At 64.7% G+C, this 25,019-nt stretch overlaps 3 protein-coding genes across 8 annotated transcripts; 2 read left to right on the top strand and 1 right to left on the bottom strand.

Annotated features, from left to right (window-relative positions):
- Positions 1-323: 323 nt before the first annotated feature.
- LOC142024281 (tetraspanin-4-like) lies at positions 324-3,534 on the top strand. 3 transcript variants are annotated; one of them, XM_075016140.1, is made up of 8 exons: positions 324-408; positions 661-735; positions 1,065-1,256; positions 1,566-1,640; positions 1,719-1,820; positions 2,119-2,247; positions 3,019-3,102; positions 3,396-3,534. In XM_075016140.1, exons 2-8 carry the CDS (start codon positions 667-669, stop codon positions 3,462-3,464), a joined length of 720 nt encoding a protein of 239 aa, XP_074872241.1. In that variant the 5' UTR covers positions 324-408; positions 661-666; the 3' UTR covers positions 3,465-3,534. The 3 variants fall into 3 exon arrangements, with proteins under 3 accessions (XP_074872241.1, XP_074872240.1, XP_074872242.1); XM_075016139.1 differs by having other exon boundaries at positions 1,029-1,256; XM_075016141.1 differs by lacking the exons at positions 324-408; positions 3,019-3,102 and having other exon boundaries at positions 450-735; positions 1,029-1,256; positions 3,396-3,532.
- On the bottom strand, positions 3,490-7,330 carry AKT1S1 (AKT1 substrate 1). 3 transcript variants are annotated; one of them, XM_075016132.1, is made up of 5 exons: positions 7,253-7,330; positions 6,011-6,465; positions 5,751-5,831; positions 4,588-4,736; positions 3,490-4,271 (listed from the first exon to the last, which is right to left on the bottom strand). In XM_075016132.1, exons 1-5 carry the CDS (start codon positions 7,300-7,302, stop codon positions 4,128-4,130), a joined length of 879 nt encoding a protein of 292 aa, XP_074872233.1. In that variant the 5' UTR covers positions 7,303-7,330; the 3' UTR covers positions 3,490-4,127. The 3 variants fall into 3 exon arrangements, with proteins under 3 accessions (XP_074872233.1, XP_074872234.1, XP_074872235.1); XM_075016133.1 differs by having other exon boundaries at positions 5,751-5,828; XM_075016134.1 differs by lacking the exon at positions 7,253-7,330 and adding an exon at positions 7,164-7,210.
- A 263-nt stretch (positions 7,331-7,593) lies between these two features.
- Positions 7,594-21,016, top strand: TBC1D17 (TBC1 domain family member 17). 2 transcript variants are annotated; one of them, XM_075016102.1, is made up of 17 exons: positions 7,594-7,624; positions 7,731-7,829; positions 8,326-8,400; positions 8,465-8,573; positions 8,903-9,113; positions 9,804-9,915; positions 10,381-10,542; positions 10,904-11,035; positions 11,835-11,938; positions 12,053-12,147; positions 12,326-12,442; positions 12,524-12,624; positions 12,849-12,948; positions 18,910-19,007; positions 19,217-19,333; positions 19,801-19,887; positions 20,580-21,016. In XM_075016102.1, exons 1-17 carry the CDS (start codon positions 7,604-7,606, stop codon positions 20,769-20,771), a joined length of 1,932 nt encoding a protein of 643 aa, XP_074872203.1. In that variant the 5' UTR covers positions 7,594-7,603; the 3' UTR covers positions 20,772-21,016. The 2 variants fall into 2 exon arrangements, with proteins under 2 accessions (XP_074872203.1, XP_074872204.1); XM_075016103.1 differs by lacking the exon at positions 10,381-10,542.
- Positions 21,017-25,019: the final 4,003 nt, after the last annotated feature.

Here is a 25,019-nt window from a genome sequence, read left to right as displayed (position 1 = left end):
CTGCTGCTTGTTTATGTGGGAGCGCTGCAGGGCAACGGGTGGGCCTGATTCAGCCCTTCCCCCGCCCGCCTGCTCTGCTATGGGGCGAGTTAGGGTGTGCTGGTGGGGTGGGGCTGAGCTTGGAAACTGCCCCCCCCCCGACCAGACTGACGCTCCTAGAGCTGCCCCCCATCCTGCCCCCGGGCTTTACTGTGCCCCCCCCTCCATCCAGCCCCTTCCTCACAGACTCCGCCCCCACAGCCCCCCCCCCCAGCTTCCCGCCCAGAGTCCGCCCTGCTCTCCTGCCCCTCCCCCCCCCAGACCCCAGACCCCTCCCCCCCGGCCAAGCCCGGAATTCCCTCCCCCCCCCGGTGGCCGAGCCAGCAGCCGCCAGTTCAGGGGCTCCAGCCCCCGCCTCCGGGGGCCCAGGTGAGGGGCGGCGCGAGGGACCCGTGTGGGGGGGGGGGAACTTTCCGGCGTCCCAGTCCCGTGGAAGGTCCGGCGGGCGGGGGGTCACCTCCCCCCTTGGTCCGCCGCGGGATTGGGCCCCAGCCCCACGCGGGACAGGAACGCGGGGGGGGGGAAGCGGGCGGGGCCAACGAAGCCGCCGACAGCGCCCGGGGCTACGGCGCACCGCCCCCTCCCGCCCCGCTGAGCCCCCCCGCCTCTCCCGTCCCCCAGCTCGCCATGGGCCCGGGCCAGCGCTGCCTCCTCTGCCTCAAGGCGGAGCTCTTCGTCCTCAACCTCCTCTTCTGGGTGAGTGCTGCGAGCTTCCCCGCCGCAGTGCCGGGGGGGGGGGGGGGGGTCCGAGCCCGGCCTCCCACAGCTGCGGGGCGCAGCGAGGCGCGGGGCCCACCCCGGCTCCGCCCAGCTGGGGATGTGTGGGGCTGGATGTAGAGTTCACTCCGGCCCCACTCAGCTGTGGGGAGGGGTATGGGGCTCACCCCGGCCCCACTCAGCTGGCGGTGGGGGGATGTGGGGCCCACCCCGGCCCAGCTCAGCTGTGGGGGCGGGGGGCTGGATGTGGGGCTCACCCGGGCCCCGCCCAGCTGAGGGTGTGTGGGGCTCACCCTGGCCCCTCCCAGCTGGGGGGCTGCGGGGCGCTGGGCGTGGGGCTCTGGCTCTCTCTCTCCCAGGGCCGGTACCTGGCGCTGTCACTCTCCTTCCCGGCGCTGGGGGTGGCCGGGCTGGCGATGGCTGCGGGGGCCGTGGGGTTGGTCGTCGGCTTCGTGGGGTGCCTGGGGGTGGCCACCGAGCAGCGCTGCCTCCTGCTGACGGTATGGGGGCTGGGCTGGGTGGGGAGGCTGGGCTGTGGGAGCACGGGGGGTGGGCAGGGCCCCTGTTGGGGGGGGGGCAGCAGGCTGCGCAGGGGCCCCCGGCTGGGGGGGCAGTGGGCTGCGCAGGGGCCCCAGCTGGGGTGGGCAGTGGGCTGGGCTTGGGCTGGGTAGGGGGTAGGGGCCAGGTGGGGCAGTGGTACACGGTGGGTGTGTGGGGAGGATCAGGGCTGCCTGCAGGGAGGCTGTGGGCTGGGCCCCTGGCTATCCCCCACTGCTGTCCAAGGGGGTCTGATCTTTCTCCCCCTTCAGTTCTTCCTGGTTCTTGCCACCATCATCCTGCTGGAGCTGAGTGGGGGCCTGGCCTTCTACGCCTGCCGGGGGCAGGTAAGGGGGCGCTGTGCCCTCCCCTCCCCGCATGCCTCACCCCCCAGGAACACCCCCCTGACAGGCTGTGGGGTGCAGTTTGACAGGTATGCACAGGAGGACCTGAAATTGGGGCTGCACCGCTATGGGGCCCCGGGGGAGCCGGCGCTGACCCAGGCTTGGGACACAGTGCAGACCGAGGTGAGCCCCCCTGCAGCGCAGCCCACTGCCCCCCCTCCAGAGCCGCCACTGGTACAGCCTGAATCACCCCTCACTGGTACAGCCCACTGCACCCCCCCGCAGCGCCCCCACTGGTACAGCCCACTGCCCCCCTCCCGCAGCACCCCCACTGGTACAGCCTGAATCACCCCTCACTGGTACAGCCCACTGCCCCCCCTGCAGCCCCCCCACTGGCACTGCCCATAGCCCCCCTGGAGCCCCCTCCTGGAGCCCACAGCCCCCCACGGTGCCACCCCCGCTCTGACGCTCCCTCCCCCAGTTCCGGTGCTGTGGGGTGCAGAACTACACCGACTGGTTCGAGGTGCACAACGGGACGCGGCTGCCGCAGTCCTGCTGCCTGGAGCCCAGCGCCCCCTGCACTAGCACCGGTGCCACCTGGTGGAGCGAGGTGAGCGGGGGGGAGGGGGGGCTGCCAGTCACTTCATCCATCACATGAGCAGGGGAGGCTGGTCCCTACTGGGGGGGGATAATGCCCAGCAGGGAGGGGAGGCTGGTTGCTATAGGGGTTAAAGCCCAGGGGCACAGAAGGCTGGTCTCTATGGGGGTACAATGCCCCAGACAGAGGGGAGACTGGTCCCTATAGGGGTACAAGGCCCCAGGGGGGAGGGAGGCTGGTCTCTATAGGGATATAATGCCCCAGGGGGAAGGGAGGCTGGTCTCTATGGGGGGTATAATGCCTGGGGGGAAGGGAGGCTGGTCTCTACCCACCTGGGACACTACTGACAGGTGAGGCCCAGCTGGTCTCTGCAGCCAGGTATGGCCCAGGGCGAGGTGATTGAGGGGGGTGGGCCCTGTTCTCCAGCCATCAGGGAAGCCTGGGCCAGTGTGGGAGAGGCACCCACAGGGAGCCCTCCCCAGGGTGGTGCAGGGCAGCCACCCAGGCCATGTTCTGGGGGCTCTAGGCGATTCCTGGGGGGCTGGGCTGGCAGCAGGGAGTCCCCCCATGTCCCTGCTGGAAGCACCAGGAGCTGGGGCAGGGCTACTCCACTCCCTGCCTGCCAATGCCCCCACCTTGGCAATGCCCTGGGAGGGGGCAGGCACCGCACTCCCTGGGGAGGGGCCCGGGAGAGCCGCCCCAGGAGTCCCTAGGGCTGAGTCGGGCGGTGCTGGGCAGGGCCTCGCTGACCCCTGCCACCCCCCTCTGTGCCTCTTCCCCCAGCCCTGCTACACGAAGGTGAAAGCCTGGGTGGAGGAGAACAGCTGGGCCCTGGGCATCTTTGCGGCCTACGTGGGCGCCCTGCAGGTGAGGGGGGCAGGGGTCTCTATAGGGGATATAATGGCCCAGGGGAAGGGAGGCTGGTCTCTACAGGGAGTATAACGCCCAAAGAAGATGGGAAGCTGGTCCCTATAGAGGAAATAATGCCCTAGGGGGAGGGGAGGCTGAACAATGAAGCCCTATATGAATGGGTTCAGGCTGGGGGGCTGGCGAGGGGGTTGGGGACCTCATTTGCCCCCCCATTAACCTGCGGGGCTCCCAGCTGGGGGTCCCTGCTCTGCCCACTAGGTGCCAGCCACCACCTCTCTCTTCTCCACCAGGTGCTGGGCCTCGGCTCCTCGCTGCTGATGTACTGCCAGGTGCTGAAGGTGGAGAAACAGGCAGGCTGAGGGAGGGGATGACCCCGCAGGGCCAGTGCTGGGGTCACCTCCTGCTTCCTCCCCCTGCACTGGGGCTGCCAGCTCACAGGGCCACAGCCACCTGCCCCCTGGGGGGGCTGTCCCCCCCCTCCAGGACCCTGACTGTGCCATGCTCCCACGCACTACAGCTGCAGCTGGTAAAAGTTGGCGTCTCTTTATTGGCCAACGCAGGCTGGAGGGGCGGGGCTCCCCGCGCCCTGACCCACCAATCATCTTTGGACAAAAATAAAGGGGCAGGGCCAGGACCCCTGAGCATCTGGTACAAAAGGGGGTCGGGGCCCGGCCCGGCCGTGGGGCAGCGCCCCCCACGTGTGTGTGTCAGTTCGGGGGAGAGTTTCTCCTGGAGGCGAAGGGCCGAGGCCCCAGGGGAGCTGCCCCGGCCGGGGAAAGCAGCACTTGTGCAAACAGAGGCTGAACAGAACCCCATTAAGACACTTGGGGGGGTGGGAATCGTCCCTGTAGTGTAAGGGGGCCAGGGGGCACTCAGCAGCTGTCGTGCTGGGGGGAGCAGGGGGGTCCCTGCCACGGAGCGTGGGGGGGCGTGGGGCCACCCCCCTCCTGTAGTGTCACTGGCTCGCTGCTCCCCCGCTGCCCGGCCCCGGGGCAGGCAGCTCGGGCACCCCAGGCCCGGGGTCAGTACTTCCGCTGCAGTTTCTGGAGGTCGCCGGTGTTGAGGCGGGGGCGGGGCAGGTCCCCAAACATCTCGGTGCCGTCGGAGCCGCGCAGGGCCAGCGCCCGCATGCTGGCGGCAATCTTCTCCAGGTCAGGGGAGGAGTGCTGCCGGGGGGCAGGCAGATGAGGGCTGGGCGCCTGGCTGCCCCCCATCTCCCCACAGCTTAGAGCAGGTCCTGGGGAGCTGCCCCCACCCAACCACCCACCATCTCCCTGCAGCCCACAGCAGGCTCCTAGGGAGCCCCCCACCCAGCACTCAGCCGCCCCCCATCTCCAAGCAGGTCCCAGGGAGCCCCCCCGCCTAGCACCCAGCTGCCCATCTCCCCCCATCTCAGTGGGTCCTGGGGAGACCCCCTGCCTGGCCATCTCCCATCTCCCCACAGCTTAGAGTGGGCCCTGGGGACCCTCCGCCTGTCCCCACCTTGGTGCTCTCCTCGTCAGATGAGCGTTGCTCTGGCCCTGCTGGCCGGAAGGCCCAGATGGGCACGGAGACGGGCAGTGACTTGGCGTACTGGTGCTGGGCGGGGGCGGGCGGGGGCTGGGCAGGCACGTCCTCACTCACACTGCCGTCTGGAGGAGGAAAAGGGGGCTCGATGAAGCAGGGGACACGTATGGGGGGCTCACAGAGGGTAACCGAGGGGACCAGGTGACACCTCTGGGCTGCAGACCAAAGGGGAGGTGGAGCCTGAGGGGTTTGAATTGGAACTGGGAGTTGGGCAGCAGTTAGTCTGGGCTGGGAGAGAGAAAGACAAAGGAGGGGGCCAGGCCCCGGCTTGGGGCGCCCCCTCTCCCCAGCATGGATGGGACTGACTGTCTCTGCCGGCTGCACTGATCCCTCTGTACGACACTGTGTTCTGTCGGCTAATAAACCCGCTGTTCTCCTGCTGAGTGAGAGTCACGCCTGCCTGCGGCCGGGGGGCAGAGCCTGGGCACCCTGAACCTCATTATGGGGGAACCAAGCCCAGACCCAGCTGCCCCCGACCACCACACAACAGCTGGGAGGCTACCTGGACTCGGTGCCCTGCGCCAGCACCCACGTGCCTCAGTTTCCGGGGGCACCGCCCTGCAGGGCAGCCTAGGCCATAGGAATCAGGCGTGCGACTTTCTCTGGGGGCAGGGAATGCTGCCCAGGGACACCATGGCCCATGTGGGGTGGGGGGGTGACCTGGGGTGGGGCCCAGAAGAGGGGTAACCAGTGATGGGGGAGGGGCGGAAGAGGAGGTTACCCAGCTGCGGGGGGGGGTGTCTGCCGTGGGGGGCTGGAAGAGGGGGAGTCCAGGCTGACAGCGTGCGATGGGCGAGGCGGAAAGCCCCTGGTTTCTGAGCTGCCCAGGCTCAGCTCTGCCCTGGCACAAACCCTCCCTGTGCACCATGGCTGCATCCCAGTGGGTGGGCGGGGGCAGCGCTGGCCCCCCAGCGCCCCTCCGGACAGACTAGCTGCAGCAGCGCAGGGCAAGATTGGGGGCTGCGTGCACAGCCTTGTCCTGGCCCCAGTGTCTCCCAGACAAGGTGCTGGTCCCTCCTGAGCAGCCCTGCAACCCCTCCCCAGCTGCCAGGCCAGGCCCCCCGCAGCTCCCCGCCTACCGTCCGTGCTCTCTGGGTCCGAGTCAAAGAACGGCTCGTAGTCCTGACTGGGGGAGTCCTCGTCCATCACAAAGAGACCTGCTAGGCACAGACGGGCCGTGAGTTGTGCCTTCACCTACGCAGCCCGGCCCCCTCCTGCCAGGCCCCATGCTGAGCACATGAGGGATTACCTGCCGGGAGGCGGGGCTGGGCACATGGGCGTTCCCCATGGGGGGCGGGGGCTGGGCACACGGACATGCGGCTGATCAGGACAGACTCACCTGTGGTGTCGCTGGGGGGCTGCTGCCTGCCTGGCGCCTCCATCTCCCTGGGCTCCGGTGCAATCGTCTCCTCCTCCTCCTCCTCCTGCTGCGGTGGTGGCAGCCCCCCCGCGGGCTGAGGGGGGACCCCCTGGGTGCCCGCTGAGCGGTGGGGGCCAGCCGGGGCGGGGCAGCTGCGGGAGTAGGGGCTGGAGGGGGACCTGGGGGCAGGCGGGGGCCGGGCTGTGTAGGTGAAGGCGGTGGTCTTGTGCACCACGGCGATGTCCTCCAGGTAGCGGCGGGCAGCATCGCCGAGGGCCCCGCGGCCGTGCTGAGCGTAGGCGTAGCCGCCCGGCTGCGGGGCCCGGTAGGCCGTGATCAGGACCACCTCGTTCCCTGTCTGGCGCCGGTACCGCTCAGCCTCTGCCACCAGTGTGGCCCAGCTCTCCCGGTGGTTGTCAGCCATGCTTGCCATCCTGCAGGGAGAGTGGGTGAGTTGGCGCGGGGGGCAGGGAATATCAGGACACCTGGGTTCCCTGCTCGCCTCTCGGGGGTGGGGGGGGTCAGGACACCTGGGTTCCCTGCTCGCCTGCTGGGGGTGGGGGGGGTCAGGACACCTGGGTTCCCTGCTCGCCTCTCGGGGGTGGGGGGGGGTCAGGACACCTGGGTTCCCTGCTTGCCTCTCGGGGGTGGGGGGGGTCAGGACACCTGGGTTCTCTGCTCACCTGCGGGGGTGGGGGGGTCAGGACACCTGGGTTCCCTGCTCGCCTCTCGGGGGGGGTCAGGACACCTGGGTTCCCTGCTCGCCTCTCGGGGGTGGGGGGGGTCAGGACACCTGGGTTCCCTGCTCTTCTGTGGGGGGGGGGGGTCAGGACACCTGGGTTCCCTGCTCGCCTCTCCGGGGTGGGGGGGGGTCAGGACACCTGGGTTCCCTGCTCGCCTCTCGGGGGTGGGGGGGGTCAGGACACCTGGGTTCCCTGCTCTTCTGTGGGGGGGGGGGGTCAGGACGCCTGGGTTCTCTCTGCTCGTGGGGCGGGCGAGCTGGGTGGGCCAGGACACCTGGGTTCTCCGCTCGCCGGCGGGGGGGGGGGGGGGGGGGCGGGGAGCTTGGAACCCGCGTTTCCCTTGGCTGGGGTTGTGGGGGGGGAGCCGGACGCCTGGGTTCCCGCGTTACCTGCCCCCACCGCCTCCTGCCTCCCTCTCTCCGCCCCACCCCCGGGGTCAGCGCGCAGCCCACGGCGGCGTCACTCTCTGACCCCTGACCTTTCACCCCGCCTTATAGCGCTCGAAGCGCCTCCGCCCCTCACAAGCATGGCGACGGGCTTGTTGCCACGCACAAAGATGGCGGCCGCCTCGATGCCTTCTGCCCAGCGGGTGGGGGGGAGCCCAAGGGAAACATGGCGGCGGCCCCGGGTCCATGCCCCACACAAAGATGGCGGCCTCCGGACTTAAAGCCCGTCACACAAGCACCGAACCGGTGACGGCTCCTGCCCCGCACAAAGATGGCGGCCGCACCTGCGCCTCCCCGCCCCGCCCTCACAGGGGGCGGGACGCTCCGAGGGGCGGGGTAGGAAGTGACGTATTGTTGTTTCCGGAAGTGGTTGTTGGCAGAGGATGGAGTCTGAGGGCTGCAGGGTGAGGAGCGAGCTGGGGCCTGGCGGGGGCGGGGGGCTGACGGGACTCGGGGCCGGGGGGGGGGGGGGCAGTCGTGGGGGTGACTCGGCCCCGGCTTGCCCCGCAGGTGGCCTTTGCGAAGGACGGGGTGTTCCTGCACACGAGCGCCAAGCGCCACCCGGAGCAGGACTCGCTCATCCCGGGCGTCATCCGCATCCTCGAGAAGGTGCGGGGCTGGGGGCCGCACTAGGCGGGGCGGGGCGGGGCGGGGCGGGGCGGGGCGGGGGGGCTGGGTGTATGGGGGGGCTGGGGGGCTGCACTAGGCGGGGTGGGGTCTGGGTGTATGGGGGGCGGGGGGGCTGCACTAAGCGGGGCGGGGGGGCTGCACTAGGCGGGGTGGGGGTCTAGGTGTATGGGGGGCTGGGGGGCCGCACTAGGGGGGCGGGGTCTGGGTGTATGGGGGGGCTGGGGGGCCTCACTAGGGGGGGCGGGGTCTGGGTGTATGGGGGGGCTGGGGGGGCCGCACTGGGGGGGCGGGGTCTGGGTGTATGGGGGGGCTGGGGGGGCCGCACTGGGGGGGCGGGGGGCTGGGTGTATGGGGGTGCTGGGGGGCTGCACTAGGTGGGGCGGGGGCTGGGTGTATGGGGGGCGGGGGGGCTACAGTAGGCGGGGTGGGGGGCTGGGGTTTGGGGGTGCAGCAGAGCTCTCACTCCCCCCCACAGGGCTCTGAGGTGCAGCTGCAGTGGACGCCCCTGGAAGAAGCAGGTGACACTCCCCAGATTGTTTTCTCCAAGAAGGTAAGAACCTTCCCCCCAGCTCCCCACTCCTTTCTCAGCCTTCTAAATACTGTCTGCCTGGCAGGAGTCCCCGGGTGCGGCTGAGGAGGATCTGTTTGATCCAGGCTATGAGCCCGACTGGGCTGTGATCAGCGCTGTCAGGACCCAGCCCCGGCCACCGGAGCAGCCCCCAGGTGACGGCGAGGGGGAGTCAGGTGGGGGGAAATGATGGGAGTCAGGTGCAGTGTGGCCAGTGCAGGGGTGGACAGCCAGCCTGAGCAGGTGTGGTGAGGGGACGGGGAGGAGGGGGCTGGGGAGGGTGCAGGGTTGTTAGTGTGGTGGGCCCAGTGTCGGACACCAGGGCAAAAGGAAGGTAGTGGGGAGTGAGCGTGGGGCAGTGGGCGGTGTGGGGGGGTGAGAGCGTGGGGCAGTGGAAGGGGTGGGGAGGTGTGTTAGCAGGGGCCCAGCAGACAGGTCCCTGGGGCTAGGCTGGTTGCCCTCACCCTGTCACTCTGCCCTGCAGACCCGGCACCCCTGCCCAGCCCTCGGGCGCAGTGGGCCTTCACCCTTAGCCTCTCTGAGCTGCAGTCGATCCGCAGGAGCCGCCCAGGGCTGGGCTGGTCCTACCTCATCTTCATCAGCCGGGACGGCAGGTCCCTGCCTGCTCTGCACTTCCACCGTGGGGGCAGCAAGGCTCTGCTCCGGGCGCTCTGCAAGTACCTCATCCTGGCCATGTGAGTGGGGTGGGGATCCAGGGGAGCATGCTGTGACGGAGTGGGGGATACGCGTGTGTATGTGGGGGGCTCACAGAGGGTGTGGGGTTCTTGCTGAGGGTAACCTGGCAGCCAGATGACACCTCTGGGCTGCAGACAAAGGGGGAGGTTGAGCCTGAGGGGTTTGAATTGGACCTGGGAGTTGGGCAGCAGCGAGTCTGGGCTGGGAGAGAGAGAGACAAAGGAGGGGGCCAGGCCCCTCGGGGCCTCCTCTCCCCAGCATGGATGGGACTGGCTGTCCCTGCCGGCTGCACTGACTCCTCTGTACGACGCTGTGTCTTGTTGGCTAATAAACCCGCTGGTCTTCTGCTGAGTGAGCGTCACGCCTGCCTGCGGATGGGGTGCAGTGCTTGGGGACCCCTGAACCCCATCACACATGTCAGCTGGGACACAGCCCTGGGGAGTTAGTCATTGCCACTTGGGGGTAGGGCCCAGCTGCCCTCAGGTGGAGCAGGGGGTAGGGCACTACCATGGGTCCAGCTTGGGGGACTTGTCGGGGGAGCTGGGGCTGTGAGCTTTGGGGGTCCCTGGGCAGGAGGAGCTGGTTCAGGGCATGCTGGTCCCTGGCAGTCAGGGCAGTGTGGGGCAGGTAACAGAGCTGCGGGGGTGGATAGCTGAGATACTGACACAGGCTCCTGCTCCCCCTGGCAGCTCCCCCAAGGACTCGCGGCTCTACCTGGTCTACAGCCACGACTCGTACGCACTGTCGCACGCCTTCGACGAGCTGCAGCTGTTTGACGAGAACTCCTCCAACCTGGTGTCAGTGAGTTCTCCTGTCCCACCGGGCCCATGCTGCCCCTCGACGCCCCAGCGCACATGGCTCAGCCCCTGCCCGCTGAGCACAGATGGGTTAGTCCCTGCCAGGAACACGGCGTAGGGCAGCCCCGGGGACCACAGAGCACGGGGACCAACCTCGCCCCCCGATCTGCCCCACGTCTGCTGCTTCTCCATCTCCAACTTTGGTTTGGTTTCCCCAGCAGCATCATCTGCTTAGACTCCTCTGGGTTCTCAGGTTACAAAAGGGGGCTGCTACCTTCCCCCAAGGGCTGAGCTGTAGTGCTGTCCCCTTACTCCAGTTCTGGGGTCTAGGAGAAGGACATGGGGAAACCGAGGCATGCAGCATTCACGCAGACCCGCTTGGCTCCTGCGGCTGGTGTACAGCATAGCAGGGCAAATGCTACGTGGTCGTATTGTCCCAGAAGTGAGGCCCGACCCCGTCCTCCCCCAGCGTTTCCTGCAGGATCCCTACGCCGCCACCTTTGGGAGCTTCTCCAAAGTCACCAACTTCTTCCGTGGGGCCCTGCACCACGAGGCCGAAGCCCCCCTGCGGCCCCCTGGTGACGCCACCAGTGGCCTGGAGGATGAGCCAGGCTTCGAGGTCATCACCTGCGTGAGTGTCCTCAGCCAATCAGGGCACGTGGCGAAGAGCCCAGCCAATCGTATGTCTGCGCTGCAGGCTTGTGGTACCTGCCCATCACCTTTGCTGGGACAGCCTGTGACTGATTGGGGGGCGGGGCCAGCCCAACAGGGGTGGAACCATCCTCGTGGGGCAGCATATCTGAGCAGGGGTGGAGCTGGCCTAACGGGGGCAGTCTGTGGGAACAGAGGTGGAACAAGTGTGCTGGTGAGGCGTGTGGATGGTAGGGGAGAAGCAGGCCTAGAAGCAGGTGCAGCATGGGTGGCAGGGAGTGGGGCTGGCTAGCACTGGAGGGGCCTTTCCCACCCGCCCCATAACCCCTTCCTGCCTGCAGCAGGTGCAGCTGGCCCCACGGCCGACTGTGCACCGGGAGGCCCCGGTGACGGAACAGGAGTGGGGGCAGCACCTGGACCCTCAGGGGCGCATCACCCGCCTGGACGAGCTCAAGAGGAGGATTTTCGCAGGGGTGAGGGCTTGGGGGGGGGGGGGGGAGGGGGCTGTAAAAGGGGGAGCAGGGGGGAGACTGCGTGTGAGGGGTTGGAGCACAAAATTCCCTTGAGCCCATCCCCTGTCCTGGGCCAGAAGCTCTGGGCCCCCCCAGCCAAGAGGTAACAGCTCCCCAGAGACACCCGTCTCCCTCCTTGAATGTGGTGCAGGCTCCTGAGCCCCCTTGACGAGGGAAGGGGGAGTGGGACTGTGGTGCTCCCGCCCCAGGAGCAGCCCCTTCCGCTGGGGCAGGCAAGCGCAGCTGCGTTCGCAGGAGCTGGAAAAGGGCCGAGGTTGAAACCAACCCGCCGGCTGAGCCTTGCAGCTGCGAGCGACAGGGCCTGATTCCAGCTGAGCTGTCTCCTGGCCTGCGTCGCCAGCTCCTCCTCCTGTAGAGCCCTGTTCTGTCCAGGGCCTTCTGCCTGTTCTGAAAGGTGGGGAGGCGGGGCTGAAAGAAGGGGCGGGGCCTGGCTCGGGAGGCAGGGGTGGGGCCAGGTGGGGGAGGCGGGGCCTTGTGCGGGGGCAGGGACCCAGGGGAGAGGTTGGTGGTGGTCTGGCCTCTGTGAGTGACTCAATGGGGGTTCCAAGGAATTTGTTCTGCCCCCCCAGGAGCCACAAGGGGTCACACGCACCCCCAGCAATGCTCCCTGTATACGCACCACCGGCGCGTGGGGGGGCTGGTCCCTGCCCTGCCCTCACTGGGAGCGAGGGTGGGGCGGGGTCTGGGCCAGGGGGTGTGTAGCTGCTGCCCCCGGGGCTCACTGCCGCCCTGCCCCCAGGGCCTGAGCCCGGCGCTGCGCAAGGAGGCCTGGAGGTTCCTGCTGGGCTACTACAGCTGGGACAGCAGCAGCGAGGAGAACCGGGCCCGAGCTCGCCACAGAACGTGAGCCCCCTGCCCCAGCTGGGCCCTGGGTGAGGGACGCCGGGCGGGGAGGGGCTGGGCTGGCAGGGGCTGGGGGGCGCAGGACTCCCCTCACCCTGCTCCCCCCCACCCCAGGGACGAATACTTCCGCATGAAGCTGCAGTGGAAGTCGGTGAGCGAGGAGCAGGAGCGGCGGAACTCCCTGCTGCGCGGCTACCGCAGCCTCATCGGTCAGTGGGACCCCCGGGTACCCCCCACCCCGAACCCCAGCGGGCAGCGCCTGTGTGGGTGTCTGGGCCCATTCCTCCGTCTTTCCAGCCCTGCCCTGCCCTGCCCCAGCCGTGCGAGGTGCCCTGCCCTGACCCCCTGCAGCGCCCCCGGCTGTGTGACTCTCTCCATCTCTGGCAGAACGGGACGTGAGCCGCACTGATCGCAGCACCAAGTTCTACCAGGGCAGCGAGAGCCCGGCGCTGGTTCTGCTGCACGACGTGCTCATGACCTACTGCATGTACCACTTCGACCTGGGTGAGTGGGGGGGAGCCGGGGGGCTGCTGGGGCGCGGGGGGCTGAAGGCCTGGGCCCGTCGCTGACCCCATCTCCCTCCAGGCTACGTGCAGGGCATGAGTGACCTGCTTTCCCCCATCCTCTACGTCACCCAGAACGAGGTCGACGCCTTCTGGTGCTTTGTTGGCTTCATGGAGCTGGTGGTGAGTGGGGGCGGGGAGGCAGGGGTGGGGCTGGGCCGTGGTTCGGGGTGAGGGGAGCCGAGCCCCAGCCGGCCGTGGGCGTATCTGTGGGTTTCCCAACGTGTATTCTGCACCCCAGTGGGAAACACGGGGCGACCCTGGCGGGGGGGCCCTGGGGAGGCTGTGGGGTCAGGCAGCGGGGGAGGGGCTCTGGGGCAGCCCCTCTTAGCCCTATCTCTCCCCAGCACCAGAACTTCGAGGAGAGCCAGGAGAGCATGAAACGGCAGCTGGGGCAGCTGGGGCTGCTGCTTCGCCTGCTGGACCCACCCCTGGGCGAGTTCCTGGGTGAGCGTCCCCCACGACCCCCCGGCCCCGCATTCCCTCCCCCCAGCCTCCTCATCCTCTCCTCTTGGCCCCCCAGTAGCCCCCCATGGTCCTCATCACAGAGCGAGGGGGTCCCTGGCCCTGCCCCCATCTGCAGGCAGAGGTGACTCTGGCTCAGCAGGAGAACAGGAGGTTCTCAGGCGACTGGGACACAGCACGGGAACCAGGAGCCATCAGCCCCATCCAGCCTGGGCAGAGGGGGCCACAGGGGTCCCCGGGCCCTGGCTCCGCTTCCTCCTGCTCCAGCCAGACCAGATGGGCCCACTCGAACCAGCCAGGCACCTCCTCCCGCGTTTATCTGCCGTCCTGGGGAAGAAAGCGGGGGGGGGGGGGGTCACCTGGTTGCCTCGGTTACAAAGAGCTGGGAGGGCCGTCACCTACGTGTGAGGAGTCATCACACCAACTCCCCTCACTGCTAAGCCCCGGTGCAGCTCCTAGGGAAACTGAGGCGCGCACCTTTGGTTCCTACAGCGCAGTAGGAAACATGCAACCAAAGCAGGGGAGTAAAACCCTCACGCGCTCCTGCTTCCCTCCTTTCTATGGCTTCTGCCCAGCGATCTGTTGTTTCGTGTCACTGAGTTCAGGCGGGTTGAGCGGGACCTGCGTGGGGGGGAGGGGTGAGCTGGAGCTGCGTGGGGGGTTGCACCGGGGTTGGGGGTTGCGGGATTTTGAATTATGCTCAACTTGGTCATTGTGAGGGTTTCTGTGCGCTCATGACAATCACCTGCCACTATGACAATCCAATACACGACATGTTCCTCCCCCGTTAATCAGACCGCACCCTACCCAGAACAAACGCCAAAGTAGGGAACAGACCCAGGCCGTTCTCCAGGTGGATGACGGCAGACGCCTGGTGTTCTTGAGCTTGAAGGTGTTAGGGGTGTGGGCCTGACCACGGGCTTGGGTCTTGAAGCGTGATCAGGTGAGGCTGTCACGTCAACCTTCTCCCTGAGCAGGCTTACCTTTGCCACGGCAGTGACAGAGGAGAAGAATGGGGAACAGGTGACACATGAGTCAGTAGGGGGGAGGTCAACCAACTCAACCGGTGACGTGCCCTGGGGCAGGTGTGACCTGGCGATGGCTGATCTAGGTGACACCACCAGACGAGATCCTCAACCGTCCGCACAATGCAGGAAACAGGTTCTGTTAGAGCGAGGACGATGGGAGGGACCCACTGAGCTCCAGAAGCAACGTTCTGCCCCCAAATCAGCTGTTCAGGACTACAGCTTCGGTTTGTTGCCCTGGATACGCACTTGATGACTTGATTTTGCTGTTGAGGTTGCACAGTTTGTTGTGGTTCTACAGCTTTCAGAAGATCAAAGTAACTGCGCCGCTGATGTCCCCTCACTAGAAAGGCTGGGGACGCCTTGCTTGTAGCATGAGTTGTTTCTGTGGGATGATAAGAGGTGCAAATGGTTTTGAATGAGGAGGTATCTTCTGGCCGAATCGAAAGCTCATTTCGTTGCTTGCACAATGCTTCCAGCTCATCCATTGGTGGATGGATGACACAGCGCTGAAGTGATGTGATCAATCCCACTTGCTTTCATCAACTTTCCACGTTCCCGAGACACAAACTGTGGACTGTTGTCACTCACAAGTTGTTCCGGCCGACCAAAGATTCTGCGTGCGTTTTGGATAACGCTCTTGGCAGTAGTCGACAGAGTTATAGCGACCGTTGGCTATTTAGAATGGGCATCTACCCCCGCCAAGAACAGGATTCCTTCAGCTGGGTCAGAAAAATCAACGTGAATGCACTGCCACAGGTTTTCAGACCTGAGCCTTGGATGTAGAGGTACCAAGTGTGTGTGTTTCTCTTGGCTTCTCCACGGCACAGGCCACCCAAAGTAGCTTTGTGCGCATTCTTTCCTGCGCCCCATGCCACAGTGACCTGAACATAGCTGTTCCACACAACCAGGTTCAGAATGGCTCGATGATGCTGCCGTCCTGGGCATGTGGGGAACAAAGTCAGGTGAGACCTGAGAGTCCTGCAGTGACATTCCAGTGGAGCGTTAGGTCCGTAATCTTGGACAGTGCTGGCTGAGCGCGAGTTGCTCTTTCGGGTAGCCGTGATGGGCGTGTTCTCTACCGCTTCCACGTAAGTTTTCTTCTGGCCAATATCTTTATACTCGATGGGCAAAGGCAGTCTTGAGAGACCATGTGCATGGCAATGCAGAGTGGATTTCCAGAAAGTGACCGTGTCTGTCATTGCATATGACTAGCAGCCACTGATGGGATTCCTGGGCGTGGACCAAAGGTTGAAATTAGAGGTGGCCGGTCAGTGAGAAGTGCAAACGATGCTCCAACAGCTATGGCTGAAGGGTCTGAATCCCAAAAACGGTCCCAGTGCTTTGTGCTCAATTCATGCCTAGTTAGTCTCTGTCCTGCTTCAGGTGGGTGAAATGAAAGCAGTTGGTCTCTTCTCCAGAAGGCACGAGGTGTGACAAGTGCACGCCCATCGCTTCGCAGGCCAACTGGAAAGGTAAGGATGGCTCAAAATGCGCCAGGACCTCCAAGTTTAGCAATGCACATGAGGCTTTGTTACACTTCCAGGGTGGCCAACTGTGAGACCAACTTCAGTTGAGTAACATCTGGAGGGAGCAGAGCCCTTACAACAGTTTTATTTTCTTCAGGAGCCATAGGAAAGCTGGTGGCATCAGGGCCGTGTCCCAGATATTCAACAAAGGGTGAAAGAATTCACGCTTGTCTTTGCAGACTCACAGGCCGTGCTCTTCCAGTGTTTGTAGGGTAGCCTCTAAGTTCTTAAGATCTCCTCGTTCCTGCCAGTGACCAGAACGTGACCAGGCCACGCAAGATCTGGGTCGTAGTTCTCTGGGGCAGACGTTATTGCGAAAGTTGAGTGACAGTGACCATAAAGCCCCTTAAGTGTCTCAGGAGACAACAGCTCTTGGGGCTTCTCGTTGACGTGCGTGTGGAAACACGCTTGGCTGAGATCACTGCTGCTGAAGTGTCCCCCAGCCAGGCCTGCAAAGAGGTCGTCCATGTGGGGAAGAGGATATTGCTCTGCGCACAACCCTGGATTAACAGTGACCTTAAATCGCCACGAGTCCAAATGGAGCCGGTCTCCTTCAGCGTTGGAACAAGGCGTTGCCCAGGGGCTGTGGGTAACAGGCATTCGGGCTCCATTTTTGACTAGATGTTCGAGGTCCGCTTCAGCCTTTGGTCTGATGGCAGATGGCGGTTCTGCCCTCAGGCATTTTGGTTGGCTGTTGGGTTTAGTGCTCAGTTTCTCAGGGATTCCCCACATATTTCCCAGACCTTCTCCAAGAACCACAGCCCGTGTCTTTCCTAGATGGGTCAGAGCCCTTTCCTCTTAGTCATCCAGTGGTCCTCCAACCAGTTCAGCTGGATCTTCCTGAGCCATTGCAATAGGGGAGGCTTTTCTGAGCACAGCTGAGGTGGTCAGCCCAGGGCAAACTGCTTCAAACAGGTCTAGAGACAGCCCAGCCTGGGGGTCCTGCACCCTAAAGCACCAAAGCCGTCACCCAGAGAATGTCTGGCATCGCACTGGCCAGTGAGAAGTCACACGCAGTTCCCTCCCACCCTCCAGCTTCCCTCGTCCACAGCCAGGCCCCTCTGCACGGTGAAACCAATCTCACCAAATCCACACGGCTTCTCGGGTCCCAAAGGCCCTTCCCCACGTGACATACATAGATCAAATCTCAGCCCGAAGAGCACACGTTGGGCTGGTGCTTTAGCATCTACCAGTAAATAGCTTAGTAATAAAAGCCAGACGGGAGTGAAATTGTTAACGCCAGCGACGGACACACCCCTCGCAAAGGTCTCGGGGCCGGCTGCCGTGGAGGTGGAGTTGCTGCTGCGTGAGTCTTTGGCGAGCGCCCTCGGGTTGGACAAGTCACAAGCCTCCTGGGCTTGGGTCAGAGCAGAGCTGCCATGAGCTGGAGTGAGGACAAAGGGAGGAGCCACCGGTCCCCTTTGGACCTTCACCTGCGTGAAGGGAATTCTGTTGTTCTCCCTGTGCAGGAGCACGTCTGCCCTGAACCTGTCCTTTGGGCCGGGCACCTGTCCCTAGCCCCTTACGCCATCGGTCAGCACCTCGCCACAGGGTCACACGGCCCCGGCCAAACGCCGGCCTGGCCCCTGTAAGGTCCTTTGTCTCTCTGGTTCTGGTTCAGCTTTAGCGGCCCGGAACCGTTCGCAGCCGCTGCCTCCACCTGTTGTGGTCTCCCAGAATCTGCCGTTTTCCTCTCCCCAGCACAGCCCATGACTCACAGCTCCACGTACCAAAGGGCTCCCGCCCCAGGAGCAGCGCAGACCGATTCAGCCACTCGCCCGCTGTCGCTCGACACCTCCCTTGGCGCATGCTTTGCTGCAGACGCACAACGGGGGTTGCGACGACGGTTTGTGTGTTGTATCCAGCAATGCCCCTGCCGTGATCTGGCCCAGGGCTCTGGCACCCCGCCTCGTGCGCCTGCCTCCTGCAGTGGGGAGCAGAGATTGCCATGGCCTTCTGGCAGTTGTCAGTGGTTTGGGAGTGCAGCGGGGCCCCAGGAGTCGCACGATGTCACGCAGCCCCCCCGAGCAGCCCTGTAGCGTCTTCCAGACCTACCTGTTGCAGCGGGTAGGGAATGAGCTTCGTCGTCTTGCCCCGAACGCGCCCTCCCGAACTGGGCCCCGGGAAGGGCTGCGGGGGGGCGTTCTGCCGAAGCTGCAGCCTCGCCCTGGGAATGGGGCTCTGGCCTCATGGCTCATTTGCTGCGGAGCCAGGAGCCGGTCTTGGCTGTTACGACAGCGAAGAACACGGGTGCCCTGGCTCTGCCTCAGCGCTGTTGGTGAAAGCAGAACGCTCACAGCGCTCAGTTGGGCTGGGCCGGGCCGGGCGGCCGTCCTGGGTGGCCACAGGAGGTCCCAGCCGGCCCGGAAATGGAGCCACGGCCACCGTTTGGAACCTCCCAGCTGCGTTCCGGTCGCGCTGTCAGTGTGTCCCCACCCCCACCCCCCCGCCGCCGAGCAGCCAGCAGGTCATTCTCATACGCTGGTTTCCTCTGCCGGGGGCAGCGCCAGGCTCCCGCCCTCGGTTCTTGTCTGAAATGGCTCGAACCCCAAGAGCCTCTTTTCCGTCTCCCACCGGCCGCGGTAACCCCCAGAGGAGTGAATGCTGTTCTTGTGCCAACCATCAGGTGGATCATTGGGACAGCCCAGTACAACGCCCAGGTCCGCAGCCTAGCCCCACAACCCCCTTTTAGTATATCTCCCAAGCTGCCCTGATTTCCAGCCGCCTCCTTAGTAGGCTCAGGGCACAGGTGAGGCTCCAGGGGGCTCTCTGGGGGTGCAACAGCCTGTGGTCCCATTGGATCAGCACCAGCCACCTTGGCCCCCTGCGGGGCTCAGCCCAGCCCCTGGGGAAACTGAGGCACAGACCATGTGAAAACCTGGCCATGGCTCCAGGAGGGAAGTGGGAGGGTGTTCTGTGTTGCTTGTGGGAGCTGCTGGCCCGTAGCGAACCTGCCTGCCTGCCTCAGTTTCCCAGGGCACTGCACTGATACCCAGGTTGGGTGTGGGTGAGACTGAGGGGGTGCAGCCTGGAGAACAGAGGGCAAAGGAGGGGTCTGGGCCCCCGGAAGCTAGATGAAGGGGTGGGGTGCCTGGCTGTGTCCTCCCAGGCTGGACAGCGCTGCTACGTCTGGGTCCTGGCCTGACGTGTCTGTTCTATGCTGTGTCCTTGTCAGCCCCGTAGCCCTGCCCACCCACTGCTGAGTTGGCTGGGGGTAAAGGCCTGTGGACCCCCCCCCCCAAGTTTGAGGGTAGGTGCCCCTCCCCACCATCCCCCTGCCTGGGTAATGCCCCCCGGGGGGAGCCTGGGGCTGGCAGGAGTCCGCAGTCCCCAGCGCAGACAGGCCCTGACCCCCATTACCCCCGACTGACACCCCCATCTGCCCCCAGAGGCGAAGGAATCGGGCTCCCTGTGTTTCTGCTTCCGCTGGCTGCTGATCTGGTTCAAGCGGGAGTTCGCCTTCATGGACGTGCTGCAGCTCTGGGAGGTGGGGACTGTGCTGGGGGGTGGGGGGGCAGATTTGCTAGGGAGTGGGGGGCTGGGCCAGGGGGCTCTGGGGAGCTGTGTGGTGAGGGCTTCAGGTGGGGGATGTTTGGGGGGGGGGTCACTCCAGAGCCCTGGGGGGAGGAGCCAGGGCTGAGGTGGGGGTCTGTGTGAGTCTGTCTCACTGGGAAGCTGACACCCGCTGACCCCCAGGTGCTGTGGACGGGGCTGCCCTGCCCCAACTTCCACCTGCTGGTGGCCTGCGGAATCCTGGACTCGGAGCGCGAGGCCCTGATGAACTCGGGGTTCGGCTTCAATGAGATCCTCAAGGTGAGACCCCCGCCCTGCCAGAGCCCTGGGGTGTTTGGGGGCCGCCCTCGGCCCTGCCCGTGGGAAGATCTGGGGCAGGCCCTGTGGGGGTGGGACCTGGGCCTGGCAGCAGGAATCTGGCCCCTTGTGCTCCCGCCCCCGGCTTCTGCTACATTCCCCCAGCTGGGCCCATATCCCCCCTACGGCCCCTCCCCCTTCCAGCCAGGCCTGTATACTCCCCCATGACCCCCTGCTTCTAACTGGGCCATATACCCCCTCCTCAGTCCCTCCCTTTCAGCCAGGACCCCAGTGCCCTGAGTTTCCCTCATGCCCATCTGCTCAGTCCAGAGGCCCCCCAGCTCCTTGCTACCCTATCAGGGTCCCTTGTTCTCCAAGGGCGACCTGGGGTGCTGGGGGTCCTCGGGCGCAGCAGGGAGGGGATCCCAGGTACTCCCACAAGGTACCTAATGTGTGTACCCCATCTCCAGTACATCAACGAGCTGACCATGAAGATGAGCACGGAGCAGATGCTGTGCCGGGCCGAGGCGCTGTACAGACAGCTGGTGGCAACACCTGTGAGTACCCGCTTCTGGCCCCCCGGCCTGACCCCCACCCCTCTGAGTGCCCCCTGCCGGGCCCCCAAACTGAGTACCCCCTGCTGGCCCCCACCCCGGCCTGACCCCCACCCCTCTGAGTGCCCCCTGCCGGGCCCCCAAACTGAGTGCCCCCTGCCGGCCCCCACCCCGGCCTGACCCCCACCCCTCTGAGTGCCCCCTGCCGGGCCCCCAAACTGAGTGCCCCCTGCCGGCCCCCACCCCGGCCTGACCCCCACCCCTCTGAGTGCCCCCTGCCGGGCCCCCAAACTGAGTACCCCCTGCTGGCCCCCACCCCGGCCTGACCCCCGCCCCTCTGAATGCCCCCTGCCGGGCCCCCAAACTGAGTACCCCCTGCGGGCCCCCCGGCCTGACCCCCGCCCCTCTGAGTGCCCCCTGCTGGGCCCCCAAACTGAGTGCCCCCTGCTGGCCCCCCCCCCAGCCTGACCCCCGCCCCTCTGAGTGCCCCCTGCCGGGCCCCCAAACTGACCCCCCTGCCAACCTCCACCCCCTGCTGGTCCCCTGGCCTAACCCCCTGAGTGCCCCCTGCCTGACGTGCAGCCCTGTGGCTGCCCACCTGCCTCCCCAAACCCCCAGCCTCCCCTCTCCATGGAGCCAGCCAGCCCCTGCCTGGGGCGGGGGCAGTGCCCCATGTGACCGCGCTCTCCCCCCAGGAGCTGCCCCGCAACGTGCAGGAGGTGCTGGGGCTGGGGGGGGCTGCAGGGACCAGCCCCCCCCAGAGCCTCTCGCCCAGCCAGGCCCCGGAGCTGGAGCAGACAGGGAGGAGCTCGACCCCTCCCACCGACAGCAGCATCGAGATCCTGCCCCCCGAGGAGCCCCCCACGGCTCCCAGCCCGGAGCCCTGAGCCGCCCACACAGCCACCTCCTCACGCCAGCGCTTTAACTGGGGCGGGGGGGCCCGGTCTTATTCCCAGGGTGCACCGGGGCCGGCATGAGGGGGGGTTCCCCATTGCTGACTTGCATCTCTCTGCTTTCTGGGCTGGTGGCTCTGTGGCCCCCCCCCGACACCCCCTAACAAGTCACTAAGCTCTCCAAGGGGCCCAAGCAGCACCCCCTGGGCCCCCCCAATGTACATTAAACTTCTGCCTTTACCAGACTGCGCAGGCATTTCCTCATTGGCAGCTGGGAGACGGACTCCTGGGTTCTCTCCTTGCTCCAGGAGGGGGTGGGGGTCCAGTGGTGAGAGCTGGGGGGCAGGATGCTGGGGTCCTCTGTATGCCACCGTGGGCGCCCCCTGGGGCTCAGCTAATGCCACCTTCATAGCCACAGCTCCCCCCACCCCGCCTGGGGCTTCCCCACCGCTCCTCTACCCACTCCCGCTTGCACCGACCCGCTCGGCCCCCGGGGGTCCTGCAGGGGGAGGGTTGGAGAAGGCCCGGACTCCTGAGTTCCAAACTTCCTGCTCCCCTCCAGTCGGTGTGTGCTGGTGGCCGGGAGGGGCTGGGCCATCCCCCAGGAGGGAGAATCTGGGCCACACAGTCCCCCTGCTGGTCTATTTCTAGCCGCATGGCCCCCCAGCTGCCGCCTTACGTAACCAGCTGCGCCCCCGGGACCTGGCCTGCTTCTGGCAGCGGGGGGTGGGGCTGGGGTTGGGGCTGGCTAGCACAAGGCAGCTAGCTGCTCCCCCGCCTGCGGGTGGGGACAGACGGGGCCCAGCTTGGCGCAGCCCCTGCCCCACGGCAGTGACGGGCAGAGCCCCAGCTACAACGCCCAAGGCCGGCCAGCCCAGCTGGTGCCCCTTGCTCCTGCCCCATAGCCTCTGCTAGCACTGGGGGCCAGGGCCAGCCTGGCGGGATCTGTGGGTCAGGAGTGGGGCACCAGCTGAGCTCCAGGGAAAGGAGGCAGCGGCTGAGCTCCAGAGGAGCAGGGCAGGCTGCGGGTTGGGGAGGCTGTGGGTCAGGGAGGGGCACAGGCTGTGGGTCAGGATGGGGTGCAGGCTGCTGGTCGGGGAGGCTGTGGGTCAGGGCAAGGGACAGCTGCTGCGTTTCTAATCTTGTGCTTCCAGCCCAGCGAGGTTTGTTGGTTTCCAGTGCCTGGCGCAGCGGTGGGGGGCTCTGGGCTGTGGGCCCAGCCCTGGAGAGCTGGGAAGGGGCCAGGCCCATAGCCGGGGCTCAGCCCCTGGGCTGCAGCCAGCCAGGCTCAGCACCAGCTGCCAGGCCTCCCCAAGGGGAGCAGCCCGGCCCCTGCACCTCTGCCCTGAGAGACCTGCCAGGTAGGGACTGGGGATGGGGGCCCCCTGGCTCCAGCCCCCCGCTCTAACCACTGCCCCCCGCTCCCTCCCAGAGCCGCGCACAGGCCTGGCTGGCAGGAGGGGGGACCCGCTGCGGCGTTCGCTCTAGTTCAGCCCTTCCCCAGGCGAGACCCAATTTAGCGCCTTCGTAGCTAATTAGTCCCGGCCCGTGGGGTGGGCGGGGGGGTGAGCTGCTGCCCCTCAGCACCTGAGGGCCAGGGGGGCTGTGGCTGCCCCCTTCCTCTTCTCTGCCACAGCCGACACGAGCCCCCCGGATACAGGCCAGTGGGCAGCCCTGCTCTGCCGGTGCCACGCCGCCTGCCCGGCCCTGCCCTTTCCCTACTGGTGCCCCTGCCTCCCACCTGCCCCGCCCCGGCCCTGCCAGTGCCCCTGGCCCCCAACCTGCTGCACCTTCAAGCCCAGGGCTCCCCCCACATTTGCTGAACCCAATTGCTTTCTATTGGGCAGGGTCTGGGGGACTGAGCATTGGCTGGTGATTTGGGGGACAGAGCCGGGGGGCCCAGCTCAGGGCAGGGGCCTGACTGAAGCGTTGCCCTGGGGCAGCTGTTTCCCCTCCCCTACCCTCTGGGCCTCAGAGAGCGCCCCCAGACCTGGGCTGCTGCCTGCCCCTGTCCCAGGGAGAGGGGCCCTTTTCCCCCGCATGGTGGGGAGCTCCCAGCTTGCTCAGGGCTGTAGGACTCAGGGCCTGTGGCCCCCCCCCAGGGTCCCCACGCGGCGCAGGTGGAAGGAGGCTCCGGGACGGGGGGGGGGTCCATGAAAAGTATTTGTTTATTTCATGCTGTAACTCCTGGCCTGACTGATCATGCACCCCCTGCCCTCCCCCCCGAGCTGGGCCGGGGGCAGCGGGGGGGCGGAGAACAGGGAAGAGAAAAGAAACAGCAACAAAAGCAGAACCCCCCAGGAGCTGCGCAGCCTCCAGCCCTGCGACAGAGCCGGGGCCACACCGGGGTTCCTCCAGGGGTCACCATGGGACCCTCCCGCGTAGCACCAGAGTAGAGGTGGGGTGGGGTGGGGTAAGAGTGAGGAGGGCTGGCCAGGGAGGCAGCGGGTGCCGACTGAGGGTGCCCTGGGGGTGGATGGTTGGATGGGCAAGTTGGGGGGGGACAGACGGGTGGGTGGCCGTAGGGTTGAGTGGATGGACGGACAGATCACAGAATCCTAGAACACTAGAACTGGAAGGGACCTCGAGAGGCCATCGAGTCCAGCCCCCTGCCCCCATGGCAGGACCAAGTACTGTCTAAACCATCCCTGATAGATGTTGATCTAACCTGTTCTTAAATATCTCCAGCCATGGAGATTCCACAACCTCCCTTGGCAATTTATTCCACTCTTTGACCACCCTGACGGTTAGGAACTTTTTCCTAATGTCCAACCTAAACCTCCCTTGCTGCCGTTTAAGCCCTTTGCCTCTTGTTCTATCCTCAGAGGCCAAGAAGAACAAGTTTTCTCCCTCCTCCTTATGACTCCCTTTTAGATACCTGAAAACCGCTATCATGTCCCCTCAATCGTCTCTTTCCCAAACTGAACAAGCCCAATTCTTTCAGCCTTTCTTCATAGGTCATGTTCTCTAGATTCTTGCTGCTCTTTTGAGGATCCTCTCTAATTTCTCCACATCTTTCTTGAACTGCGGTGCCCAGAACTGGACACAATACTCCAGCTGAGGCCTAACCAGAGCAGAGTAGAGCGGAAGAATGACTTCTTGTGTCTTGTTCACAACACACCTGTTAATGCATCCCAGAATCATGGTTGCTTTTTTTGCAACAGCATCACACCATTGACTCATATTTAGCTTGTGGTCCACTATAATCCCTAGATCCCTTTCTGCTGTAGTCGTTCCTAGACAGACTCTCCCCATTCTGTATGTGTGAAACTGATTGTTCCTTCCTAAGTGGAGCACTTTGCATTTGTCCTGGTTAAACTTCATCCTGTTTACCTCAGACCATTTCTCCAGTTTATCCAGATCATTTTGAATTATGACCCTATCCTCCAAAGTAGTCACAACCCCTCCCAGCTTGGTATCATCTGCAAACTTAATAAGCGTACTTTCTATGCCAATATCTAAATCATTGATGAAGACATTGAACAGAACCGGTCCTAACACAGACGCCTGTGGAACCCCACTAGTTATACTTTTCCAGCAGGATTGAGAACCATTAAGAACTACTCTGGGTACGGTTATCCAGCCAGTTATGCACCCACCTTATAGTAGCCTCATCTAAGTTGTATTTGCCTAGTTTATTGATCAGAATATCATGAGACCGTATCAAATGCTTTACTAAAGTCTACGTAGACCACATCTACCGCTTCTCCCCTATCCACAAGGCTCGTTATCCTATCAAAGAAAGCTATCAGATTAGTTTGACAAGATTTATTCTTTACAAACCCATGCTGGCTGTTTCCTATCACCTTACCACCTTCCAAGTGCTTGCAGGTGATTTCTTTAATTCCCTGCTCCATTATCTTTCCTGGCACTGAAGTTAAGCTGACTGGCCTGTAGTTTCCTGGGTTGTTCTTTTTCCCCTTTTTATAGCTGGGCGCTATATTTGCCCTTTTCCAGTCTTCTGGAATCTCTCCTGTCTCCCATGATTTTCCAAAGATGATAGATAAAGGCTCAGATACCTCCTCTATCAGCTCCTTGAGTATTCTAGGGTGCATTTCATCAGGCCCTGGTGACTTGCCAACATCTAATTTTTCCAAGTGATTTTTTTGTTCTTTTTTCATTTCAACTTCTAACCCTACCCCTTTCCCGCTAGCATTCACTATGTTGCGCATTCCTTCCTCAGACTTCTCGGTGAAGACCGAAACAAAGAAGTCATTAAGCATCTCTGCCATTTCCAAGTTC

The sequence above is a fragment of the Carettochelys insculpta genome, chromosome 22, assembly GCF_033958435.1.
Source record: "Carettochelys insculpta isolate YL-2023 chromosome 22, ASM3395843v1, whole genome shotgun sequence".
Classification (NCBI taxonomy): domain Eukaryota; kingdom Metazoa; phylum Chordata; order Testudines; family Carettochelyidae; genus Carettochelys; species Carettochelys insculpta.
Note: the sequence above shows the minus strand (reverse complement) of the source record. Positions and strands in the feature narration are given on the sequence as shown.

Coding starts and splice junctions, on each gene's coding strand:
- LOC142024281 (XM_075016139.1), top strand. CDS start 667: ATGGGCCCGGGCCAGCGCTGCCTCCTCTGCCTCAAGGCGGAGCTCTTC. Junction 736..1,028: donor TCCTCAACCTCCTCTTCTGG/GTGAGTGCTGCG, acceptor GGCCCCGCCCAG/CTGAGGGTGTGTGGGGCTCA. Junction 1,641..1,718: donor TCTACGCCTGCCGGGGGCAG/GTAAGGGGGCGC, acceptor TGTGGGGTGCAG/TTTGACAGGTATGCACAGGA.
- TBC1D17 (XM_075016102.1), top strand. CDS start 7,604: ATGGAGTCTGAGGGCTGCAGG. Junction 7,625..7,730: donor TGGAGTCTGAGGGCTGCAGG/GTGAGGAGCGAG, acceptor CTTGCCCCGCAG/GTGGCCTTTGCGAAGGACGG. Junction 19,008..19,216: donor ACGTGCTGCAGCTCTGGGAG/GTGGGGACTGTG, acceptor GCTGACCCCCAG/GTGCTGTGGACGGGGCTGCC.
- AKT1S1 (XM_075016132.1), bottom strand. CDS start 7,302: ATGCTTGTGAGGGGCGGAGGCGCTTCGAGCGCTATAAGGCGGGGTGAA. Junction 6,466..7,252: donor GCTATAAGGCGGGGTGAAAG/GTCAGGGGTCAG, acceptor CTCTCCCTGCAG/GATGGCAAGCATGGCTGACA. Junction 4,272..4,587: donor CTGACGAGGAGAGCACCAAG/GTGGGGACAGGC, acceptor GCCCCCCGGCAG/CACTCCTCCCCTGACCTGGA.